This window comes from Pempheris klunzingeri, chromosome 17, assembly GCF_042242105.1.
Source record: "Pempheris klunzingeri isolate RE-2024b chromosome 17, fPemKlu1.hap1, whole genome shotgun sequence".
In the NCBI taxonomy this organism is placed as follows: domain Eukaryota; kingdom Metazoa; phylum Chordata; class Actinopteri; order Acropomatiformes; family Pempheridae; genus Pempheris; species Pempheris klunzingeri.
In genome coordinates, this window is record NC_092028.1 from 12,564,818 (window position 1) to 12,576,882 (window position 12,065).

The 12,065-nt window shown below is 40.8% G+C and overlaps 1 protein-coding gene across 4 annotated transcripts in view; it reads right to left on the bottom strand.

Annotated features, from left to right (window-relative positions):
* Window positions 1-12,065, bottom strand: part of clec16a (C-type lectin domain containing 16A) — a 36,752-nt gene that overhangs the window by 12,689 nt on the left and 11,998 nt on the right. For 3 of the 4 annotated variants that reach the window (XM_070847273.1, XM_070847272.1, XM_070847269.1), the window contains exons 10-18: window positions 9,646-9,952; window positions 8,304-8,415; window positions 6,764-6,864; window positions 6,253-6,372; window positions 4,562-4,671; window positions 2,835-2,879; window positions 1,206-1,256; window positions 952-1,080; window positions 366-486 (exon numbers count right to left, since the gene is read on the bottom strand). In XM_070847273.1, coding sequence (XP_070703374.1) covers window positions 366-486; window positions 952-1,080; window positions 1,206-1,256; window positions 2,835-2,879; window positions 4,562-4,671; window positions 6,253-6,372; window positions 6,764-6,864; window positions 8,304-8,415; window positions 9,646-9,952 — 1,096 coding nt within the window. The remainder of the gene's footprint in view (window positions 1-365; window positions 487-951; window positions 1,081-1,205; window positions 1,257-2,834; window positions 2,880-4,561; window positions 4,672-6,252; window positions 6,373-6,763; window positions 6,865-8,303; window positions 8,416-9,645; window positions 9,953-12,065) is intronic. The other variant, XM_070847270.1, reaches the window with a different exon arrangement.

A 12,065-nucleotide genomic window follows, 5' to 3' on the forward strand; every position in this document is an offset into this window, starting at 1 on the left:
CTGTAAGCTCGTCTCTGCGTTGTTGTGGTTGTGAGTGTTTGCATGTACCAGTGTCTGGGTATTGTACTCGTATGTCTGTGTTGCAGACCCAGTGCTTTCTTTTGCAGAGAATGTGAGTGCGGTAGAGAGACGGAGAATAACTGATGTGTTTTAAGTATTTATGCTTTTCTCCTGCTCTTGTGGTTAAGGAGGCAATGGCCTTTCTTAGATTCTACTTTTATTGCACTGATTAGTGTTAATGTTGGTTTTTCTAACATATTTGCCTACCCTGAAGTCTGTAAAAATGATGAATAAATAAAAACGTGAGCTGTCCTGTAGCCTGTGGTCTGCTTTAGTAAAGTATACAGCATGCCTGTGTGTCTTACTAAGATCTAATACGTCATCTGTCTTGATAAGGTCTTCAGGTCTGGTCAGAGGCAGCTGTGTCTCAGGTTCTCCCTGAAGCTGAAGCGATAAGGACCGCAACATGAAGAAGACACGGATCGCCTGTAGAGAGAGTGGATATGTACAAGTACAAACAGTTAGATTTTATCTTAAATCAATCATCTTGTCTGACACTGACAGTTCCAAAAAGATCCTATTAAAAAAACAATGGTTCAGACATTAACACAAACAATCACACAATGTTTTATCACTTTCAGAAATCAGGCCAATACATTTTATCTTTCATCTGAGCTTTGGAGTGCTGCCATTCTGCCATCAAACCAAAAGAATGTAACATGAGGTACATCTGGTATGAGAGTGTCAGTGTATTGAACTGTCAATGTTATGACACTGGCATTCCAAGACTGTAATTCATGAATGCCACGCATCATTTAAGTAAAACTACTTCCACTTGGTTGATTTCCTGACTTTGCAGGAACCTAACAACCTGTCGTTTTGAGAGTGATCGATTTTTCAAGTGTTACATGCAATGTGGACTGGCGCTTGAGTGTGTGTGTGAGGACGCACTCTGCGTGTCTTCTCCACATCTCCACATGGCAGTCTCTTGACAAAGTCGATGCCAGTCAGGGGGGTACCGGTGGGTGGCAGTAGTATTGAGGCATCCATCATTAGATACTCCACATTTAGCGGTTTACTCTGCAACATGCACACGTGCATTAGTACAGACATAAGCAACATCAAGAATATACTTCTGAGCTCAATTAAGTAACTTGTGTTTCATTTTTCAAGGAGAGAAACAAAGAAAGTGAAGGCTGACTGACCGTCATGCTCCTGTATTCATCTTCAAACATGTCCAGAAAGATCTCCTCGCCCTGTGATGACATAATAAAATTAGAAGCCGGTTAAAAATATGTCACACAATGTTAGGAAAAGGAAAAGTATTGAGTTTCACCTCCTCAGCTGTCAAAAGCCCAGACGCATAAACACAACAAGATGTGGGTATGCATAAAAGCAGAAATAAGCATGTGTCTAATTGTGCAGCCCTATGTGCACACTGTTCTGAATTATAAACATATCCCACTCATCATGCATGCACTGCCCACTCTGTTCCTTTTTCTTGTTTTGGCTTCATCCTTGAACAGTGCTAAGGCAGCCACCCATTAAACTGCTGTATGTTACATGCCATACTGGAATGTTATATGCTGTGTTTGGTCCATAGCTGTTTTTGATTGATAGTGGCAGTACACAGAGATGAAATGGAAATTATATATTGGTACTGATAAACAACAAAGGCCCATAGGGCCACAAGGGTACACTGTAATCTTGCTCAGATCCAACTCGCAGGAGATATTTCCAATTCAAAATCAGATTTGTGCTTATAACTATAAATATGGATTATGATCATACACATTCATGCCCTATTATAGTCTTGAAACGTAAATCTGTCAGCAATTATGTCGCTAGTAGTACATATATAAATCAAATGATCAATTAAACAAAGCACAGCTGTGTCTTGGAAACATTATCATTTACCCAGGCTCCATCTTTCATATTTTCCTTCTCTTTAACATTTTTGTTAAGTCCAATGTCAATACCATACACTCTGCTGACTCATGTGTATGTGCAGGCTGTGTGTGTGTGTAGATAGTAAAAACAGTGTGTGGACGGATCCACACTCTCACGGCACTTTCCGGTAATACTGTATGTGCTCTTTTTGCTTGTGTCCATGGTTATATTTCTGGCAGTCTCCCTGTTGTAAGTGCATTCTTCTGCTGTTGGACACAACAGGCCAATGACTCACCAAACAAGGACTGCCATTGATCAGAAGATACTAAACTGCTGCAGGCATACCTCTTCCAAACGTGATACTGCCAGAGCTTTGCACAAATCGCTGTATAAATAAAGATTGACTGATTTTTTTTCAAATGTTATGATTGGAGTCAGCACTTCACGATTTTTTGATGCTAAAATAGAAGTTTTCTTCGTCTCTTAGTCCACGTGACTGGGTTGCGAAAAGTCAGGCAAACCGACCTGTGACTGATTCCAAAACTGATATCCAAAGAGACTCAAAGAGAAACAGAAAGCACTGACTGAACTGAAAAAATTCTGCCTAAGTGTGTTGATTTAGCATTGTATGGTATACATGGGAAACACTTTCAGTTTTACCTGTGACACTATCAGGGAAATGGTTTCAGTTATAATAGGTGCACATGCACACAACCACATAGATGTCCGACAAATCAGACTCTACAGCTATATCAGCTTTTCATCTGACTCGGTTCTCAAGAAGAACTGGTTTTAACAACAGATCGGCTGTTGACCTGCCTGGCTCATTGTTCCTATTTTTTGTTAAGCCCCCTAAATTGTGGTGCTTGCATTTGTTCATTGGGTAGATAAGTGTCTTGTTATCTAAAAGGAGTGTGCATTGACGTGTGTTACTGTGTACTCACCTTGTAAAATCTCCGCAGTAAATGCAGACTTTCTTCTCTAGCGCCCTGCAAACACAAACATGAAGTATAAACAGAACTAAATAATTGCAAACCCACAGCGTGGCCCATCATTCATATGACACACAGAAGTAAACACAGACTTTAGGTCATTAAATGTCTATTTTTAGACTGTGTATAAAGGTGCACAACATGACAGCTCCTCTATGTTAGCAGATCGGACATCACATCAAATGACTTTTTCATAAAGATGTTTTCTGTCATTTTAGGTTGTTAAAGGATTGATGTATGTTCAAGTGTTCATTTTTTAAAAATTATTTTGGCTGATTCAATTCATCCTATAAAAAAAGGGGGTGTGACTTCATGATTGACGGCTAATTCTACCCTGCCATTGAGTTGGGCGGGTATATGAGTGGGACCTCAATACTTCACCTCCAGCCCCAGTCACCTCTGTGCAGGCTCCAGCCCATGATGGCAGTGCCCATATCTGGCATTTTGGCTTCGTTTTTGTACAATGGGAGGAAGTGGAGACATCCATCTTCACATACAGTTTATGGTATGTTCAAACAGATGGCCAGAAATTCCAGAAAATTTAGGGCAACTCCAATCAACAAAGCATGTCCACTAAAAGTGATAATTTTTGCCACTGAAAGGCTCAGACTATTATTTGAAGTGTCTGACAACACTACGGAAAGGGTCGCTACAGAGATAGATGTGAAATATCCTTTTTGTTGAACCAGAAACAGCTGTTGAACCAGAAACAGACCGTTGGCTTGGTCTATTGGACCAATTCCAAAACTTTTTGTGCCCATCAGTTAATTCAAACCCAAAAGTAGGACCCTAAAATTAGGGTCCAGATTTAGAAATAACAAAATTATCCTTTAACATCAAAGCACAACTAATGTAATGCTCCTGTAAACGGAGGAGTAAGGAGTATCGACCTGTGAACCCCACACTTAGTATGAATTGGGTATGATATATTGCAACTGCTAGATAATGTTGCAACCCCTGAGCTGTGTTTTGTAAGGCCAATGTTCTTGCTGCAGTGACTTAGAATGAAAGTAGTTTTAGGGACGGTAATCCTTCAACAATGTGAAGCCATGTGTGATTAACACTGAATACACTAAACTTAAAATCGACGGCCTGTTTTCCTGTCAGAGATTAGTAGCATGACTAGTCAGCTATTTCACCACAGCAAGGCGGAAAGAGAGTTAGCAGCGTCAGGGCCAACGTAATATAACATTAACAGACTATTTTTCTAAGGTTATTTTGTCTTTATTGGATAGCACACAGTAGAGAGGCTGATGTCACAAGTTGACAAACTAAATGTTGACTAAAAATAAGGAGCGCAATTCCTGGCCTCAACATCACAATTTGACCCAAAGATGTTTGTTAAACTGTGTCAGTGGTTCAAGCAGAAACCCTGAGTGATGTTAAAGTAACTAATATCAGTACAAAGTGAAATCTGGTCAGACCGGCTCAGAAAAATGACTGTAGACACACTATGATCAGGTTTCAAAAGGGAAATCCTGAGAAAAGAGTGTTGAGAAAGAGAGGGTGGGGAGGATTTGCCCTTAAGTAAAGGAAGGTGACATTTGAAATTTCCCAGAAGGATGAGAAAGAAAAATGGAGAGATGCAGGTAGCAGGAGAGGGAGGATGAGAGGAAGAGTCAGAAGGAGTAAATGAGGAGGAGGAGTTCTAGAGCAGCTCATGTTTGTGTGTGCTGTACCTCCAGGCAGGCCAGATGAACGTCTTTGATTATGCAGTGGTTTCCAGACAGCACAGACTGTTTTAATAAAAGGCAGGTCAGCTCCAGGGTAGCAAGACGCACCTTACCATCTACACACACACACACACACACAAAGAGAATGATGATACCTTACTGTAGTTACATGTTGGCTTAAGAAGGTTCTGTATATAGATGGAATAATAAGTACTATCTTAATGTATAATATATGATTAAAATGTGTTCATAACATGATATGAACACATATGTGTCTTTTGAGCTACTAGTGACTGAGGGACTGACTGAATTGGTAATTTAGGTAAGGATAAGGATATATACAAGAAGTACATCCCACAGTTGTATACCTCCACCAACCAGTTAAGTTAGTTTAAATTCATGTCTGTCCAGACTCATGACAGAAGAAGTGCATTTTGTGTTGAAATAGACATTTCCACTATATTGAAATGAGTAATTCCAATGAGTAATTTTCAGTGACACTTTGACACTAGTTTTACAGGGGAGTACTGGGGACTGATAGTCACATGGTGTAATGACAGTCAGCTGAAGCTCAATATCAGCAAAAGCAATGAGCTTGTGGTTGACTAGTGGAGGAACAGTAGGTCAAGGTTCTCAGGGTAGAGAATTATATTTGCTGCACAGATTGTGAAGTTTCTATTGATACAATGATATAGGGATATATAAATGTAAATTTAACTTTGATTTAACTGTAATTTCAGCTTTGTTGTTCTTGTTCTGCTGTATGTCTATTAGTGTGTGCGTTCATTAAGCAAAACAAAAAACAGAGTCAAAGTCCTTGTGCAGTGGCCGCCATGATATTTGGGACAGAAACACAATTGTTGTTTAAGCCATTCTCCAAAACATATTCAAGTTATAGTTATATAATCAATACGGGCTTGAAGTGCAGATAATCTGTTTTAAGTTGGAATGATGGCTCTTTAATATGTAGCCACCTCTTTTTCAAGGGACCACAAGTAATTAAACCAACCAACTTTCCATAGTGCAGAGAAACCCTCCATTACTGCAAGTGCAGAACAATCTCCAGGAGGAAAGCTCATAATTAACCAAACTACCATAAAGAGAAGACTTCACAAGAACAGTAACAGATGGTTCACCAGCGCTCTTTGGGCAAAAGATGTACCAGAAAGATGGGAAGGAAAAAAGCAGGGCAGGCTTTGTTTCCAATGGAACTGGGTCACTGTGTGTTTATTGATGATGTGAGAGAAGACAGAAGAAGCTGAATGAATTCTGCTCAGGTTCAACTCAGTGCCTCAAATCTAATCTGCAGCGGGACAATGCGCAAAAGCTTGCTGTCACCACCCAAGACTTTTTCGAGTCAAAGTTTGTGCCAGATGTAATGAAATCCCCTCCAGGTGTTCCTGAAATATCAACTTCACGAAAATGAGACAGACAGGAGTTCAGAGTGACCTTGACCTCTGACCACTAAAATCTGATCTGTTCATCCTTGAGTCCAAGTAGACGTCTGTGCCAAAATTGAAGAAAGTCCTTCAAGGTGTTTCCTGAGTTATCGAGTTCACGAGAATGCGTCAGACAGACGCAAATATTGACGGACAGATGGGCAACCTGAAAACATAATGCCTCTGGCCGCGACTGTCGCTTGTGCAAAGGCATAAAAATTTTATGATCCCAAAGGCAGGTGACCGTGTGTGTCTTACCTGGCTGTGCTGCCTGGCTCATAACCCTGATCAGTCTCTCTGCCAGCACCAGGCTGTAGGAGCTTCTCTCCTGGTCAGGGACTGGTAACTGTAGACGCTCTAGGAGATCTCTGTTTATACCTACAGACAGGCAGACGGATCACACGAGAAAGAAAGTGCATCCAGACTTAATGGCATAAACATGAAAAGGATCACAGGTGTTAAATGTTTGTTAAAATGTTATAACTCTGGTTATAACTCTTCTGTTGTAGGGATTCTGGGAAACGAGGAGTCATACACTGATTAATAAAACTCTCTGTCTTAGACAAATGTTGATTCAACTGTCATTCTGAAGGATGTAATTTATGGTACTGTTGGACTGCACTGCATTACAGAACAGGTTTTTCTTTTATTTAGCCAACTCTCACCAACACCCATGAGTATAACACAATACAATTTGGCACCATAAACTGTGTTACACAAAACAACAGCATAAATGAATGCATGCGTCTACATGCAAAGAAAGGCCAACCTTTGCTGTGTGAGACAGCGTAAAGCAGGCAGAGGACAAACAGGGCATGGTAGTCATCGTTTGTACAGTCGAGAGCACTGTACACCATGTCTAAGAACGGTCTGCAGAGAGATAGAGAAGATATCATCAGTCTATGACGGTTACAACACTTAGTCTTTCTTTTTATTCATTCTTTCCGGTATCTGGCAGTTAAGTGTGATCAGATTTTTAGTCCTTTATTTACACAGGTAGTCTCACTGAGATCTGGATCTCTTTTTCGAGAGAGACCTGTGCACAAAAAATGTACAGTTTAAACATAGACGGACACGCATTATACATTTTCACAAAAAAGAAAGTATTACCTTTTAAAATGTTCAACTGAAATGAGGGAATACAATTTCACATGTTTTTGGTACTAATTCCATTTGTACAGTACTTGAAACCACTTTTTTTCCCCGAGTTCAGTCTTAACAATGATAAAATGTCATGTGACCTCAAAGTGCTGTGTTCAGATTAATGGCGCCAATATTGACACGGCCCATCTGCAATCAAATTCAAATATTTAAAAAATGCTTGTCTTTTACTTCCTGTGCTATGGGCAGCGATTGGCAGTACTATTCAAATTGAACATAGTTTTTCAAATAAAATACCATGAGTCTAGATAGGTCTGTGAGTGTGGCACAGAGCTGATGATTATCTAGTGCTTCAATAATATTGTTGAGCACACATAATGCAGCTGTGAATCCTGATTGCTCTGGCTTTAATATGTCATTTTACTGACTCAAATTGGTCTCGGTTGAGAATTTACAAGGGATTCCACGAGTATGACAATTTGGAAATCAGATGGTAGTAATTTAATTCACTAGGATCAAACCCTTGATGTAATGGGATAGCCTGTGCAGATTTCCAGACTTTGGGACCTTTATATGATGCCAAAATGTGGGCTACAGGTGCTGCAATTCACTCAGCACTGAGGCCAAGGAGGGGAGAATCTAAAGTATCTTCACCATTAGATTTGTTAGGGTTTTTACAGCCTGAGTGGAGAATATTTGGTGAAGAACCTGCAGGTGGACACTTAAGGTAGCAGTAGTGAACTTATTTTAAATGATGATTTAAGAAGGCACACATTTCATTTGATTATCAAAGCAGGGAGCAAGACAGAGAATTTCCCCAAAATCACTTGCATTTGCAGAAACTGCACTAGTACACTAACCTAACCCTTACTTAAGTGGACTGTTAAAATAAGATCTATCATGGCTCATTTGTTTGGTCATGTAAGACTACAAATTAACTTGATTTAGTTTGAGCTCTTAGCAAAGAGTTTTTGAGGGCCAATGTAAATTCAAATCACTCAAAATAACTAACTCAGAATTAACATGGAAAGATATTAATTTGGCAATTTCTTCCACACAGATGGGGGATGATCACTTCCGAAAACTGCAAAATGGTTACTACCTCTAGGGCAGATGTCCAGAACAATATATTCAGAGCTCTTTGGTGGTGTAATAGCTGCAACAGGACAGGCTGGTGGAACACGTGTACACGTGTTGTGTACATGTACCTGCTCCTCTGTGTGTGTGTGCGGGTGGCTGCGGCGGTCTTCTCTTCATCAGTGATGTTCTGCTCCGTCAGTTCTGACACCTTACACTTCTCCATCACCACCATCTCTATCTCTGCGTGCACACACACAAATACTTTGTACTTACTTACATAAATGTCCATTATGGAGGGTTTTTTTTAAATGCACATTATTCACATTCACATCACACACACACAACAAAAGCACAAAATGGGCTCTTGTCACCGGTGATTATGAATGTAGACTGAAGTGCTTCCTTCTCACCCTTCACTGGTTCAGAAAATGATGGAATGCAGCAAAGATGAGCCAATCATACCACCAATGTCTGCTTACTATTGATTAGAGAACAAAATATTGATCTTCAATGCATTACTTAATAGCCAGCGATGTACAGCATGTCACATAAATTACCATCTGTCTTTCAAAATGTTTCTTATTCAATCAGCTTTTTCAGTTAAACAGGGTAGGTGTCATTTGTCCACCCCAAGTGGTACATGTCTTATTGAGAAACCATCTGTTCCTCTGCAGGCTATTTGTACAAAATTCCACGCTGCAAAACAACAACTCTGCATTTGGGCTATCAGAATCATAATTACTGATCATTGTGTAGCCCTGCACAAAGACTCTCTGCAAAAAGAGTCGAATGAGTCAAAGTAAAGAAGGAGTCATTTCAGATCAGTGAAATGGTCACATTTCTACTCAACACACACACTCAAGTACTAACAAACACACACACACGCACAGAGGAGTGAGAGACAGGCGGAAAGGTGAGGAGCACAGGATGGATGGTGGGTCACCGTGGAAATGGACAGTTGACTTGCCATGGAGATTGTGTTGGACATGTGATTAGTGGTAGCCATGGCAACCGTGGGGAAAAAATAAAAACAAGGTGCCAAACAGGGGAAGCAGCAGAAATGGGGAGGTCTCATCTCAAAACTAGCCAAAGAGGATGTTTTTGGTTAAGTTTACTTTCTTTCTGCTTTGGCTATTTTTAGTTGATCTTTTAGCCTCAACTTTTCATTTTCACTTTTTGACATTTGTCTTTTTAACACTTAAAAAGTAAATGTATGGAGATGACAGCAATTTGACCAAACCAAAAGCAAAAATCTGAGGGAATTCACAGTAAAAGCTAAGTTGCCATCATCTTTTTAGTTATTCTGTGCTTTTAGTTTAGTTAGTCTCTCTCTTTTCTGTTTGGAGACGAGGGATGCTGCTGCTGGGTAACCAAGGTGCTTCATGGGAGACTGCGACTGATTTGATAGGAGCCAAGAAACACTCACAAACACAATCCTGTACTGCTGTGTCTGACGAGACACACACTCACCTTCCGCCGTCTCCCCACTCGCTCTGCTTCCCTTTGAACTCCCACCTCCTCCTCCTCCCTCTGTACCTTTTCCTTTCTCCCTCTCTCGGCCTCCCTCCCTCTCTCCTCCTCTGCTCTCATCATCCCAGCCCTCCTCTACTCCTCCGCCTCCCCCTCCTCCCGCCCTTTCGTCATCCTCGTCCTCGCCCAGATTCTTGTAGTTGGGCCTCTTCTGAGTTCTCTTGCGGCCGCGATGGCGGGACAGTTCCAGGGAGCGCTCCAGAGACTCTGGGGGCTTGGTGAACCGGCGCACACCTCCTGAACTGGCCTGGGGGGTTAGAGAGGGATGGAGATTGAGGATCACAGACTATTTATCATATCAAGTATATATTATGTTGGAATCCTTTGTTATGATCCTAAAATCACGAGTGTTTTGGGATCATGTGCTTTCAAAATGTTCTTGGTTGAAATAAAGCACTTGCAGCAGATGCCAGATACTTAGAGGAAACTAACTGTTCTGTTTCTGGAAAGCAATGTCACTGCAACCCTTTACTGGCAGGTAGAAAAAACAGACACACATGAACATGTGTACATGTATACACAAAAGCACGCACACACATGCACACAAACACGCAGTCTTACAGTAAACCCTTCTTGCTCTATCGTCTTGATCAGTCTGTTAAAACACATAAGCCACTTCCCTCCCTGATAAACTTATTCAGGGCAGACGGAGAAATGACCACGCACACACAATCACTGGTTTTGAGGCCACTCCTTTGAGGCCGTACTGGAACAAAAAGTAAAAGAAAAAAATGACAAGTAGTAGAGTAATCATAAAGACAATAATTACAGCTACTCAGACCTATTGTTAATGTCTTTTTAATCCTTCCTGTAGCCTGCCAGACTTACAAAAACACTGATATCTGTATAAGGCATCTGTATCACTCATCAGCACATTTGAGCGCTAAGGATTGTACTGTAGTTGCTACTAAAAACAGTGTGTGTATGCTGTCAAACATAAACCACAGGCTAGTATCTGTGTGTGTGCGTGTGTTGCACCTGTGAGCCGACTATGTTCTGGTAAACCGCTCACACTCAGAGCCTATGCTGAGAAATTAATGGAGGTCACGGAGCATGTCAGGCATACCTACTAAACACACACACACACACACACACACACGCAGCACATGAAATTAGGACACCATTTGCAGATCAAAGATTCACTTATAAATGCACCCAGCTAAAACAGCTACGTGTGCATTGGAGAAAACACTAGTTATGCAGACAGTCACATGTTGACATCATATGTGTCTAGCTGGTGCACTTGCAAGAAAACACCTGCACAAAAGAGAGTAAGAGAGAGAAAAAAAACAACACTTCTTCCAAGAAAGAGATCTGGGTTAGGTGAGCCAGCTCTGTCAGTGTTCCACCATGTGACCTAATTTCCTGCCACATCACAGAAAAACAGGAACTACCATTTGACCACCTGCGCAGAAACAGAGCCCATGTGTCTCATGCCCATGTGTTTCATCTACAGTAAATCAAACAACACAACGACAATTTAAGACAGTAAAAGAATACTTTTGTAAAACTATTTTATCATATTTTAGGCAGGTGTCCTATGTGTCTTCAAACACGGAGAATGAACAAACACATGAACAAGGACATGACACGCATCACTGATGGCTGAATGCAAGAAAATGCCACTTTTGAATCAAGTCAACCAAAAAGTCTTTGATTCAGAGAAAGAAAAACGTATTCGACCCATAAATAGAGAAAAAGATTCATTCAAGATATGTTGTTGTTTGGTTGTGCCTTTAAGGAAGGCAAGCCGCCAAACCTCCTGTTGTGAGCTGAGCAGCAGCAAAACAGAGAACAAATAAAGTGAAAAAACAGGGGAAATAATGCAGAGGACGAGCAGGATCTAAAAGCCACGCAACAGTGAAACCATCATGTTTCTCTAGCTTATTTTTTTTCTTATAGAACATCCTAAATTTCGGACCATTTCAACGGCTTCTATAGTTTTTATACACTATCCTTCTCTAATCTTTTGAAAAATGCAAATACAAATGTTTTAAAGTCCACAAAATGCAGAAACAGAAAAGAATTGCAGAACGACTAGCTGGCAGGTACCAGTTTGGGTCTGACTGCCTCCTGTTGTGGTAGACCAACATTCTTCAGACTTCACATCTCAGTTCACAATCACTGAAAAGGCAGGCTGCTTCTTACAACAGTCACAGGTCTACCACGCATACGCACACACACAGCACAGAGAATAACCACAAGAGTTCTCAGAAACGCTCACTACCTCAGCACACCCACCTGGCTTTACAAACAGATGGTCAAACATTTAAGAAGAAGGCGGTAGGGAGGGTGAAGAAAGAGAAACCAAATCATCGGAGAAGAAGGAAATGGGAGGAAGACAGATGTAAAAATGAGAG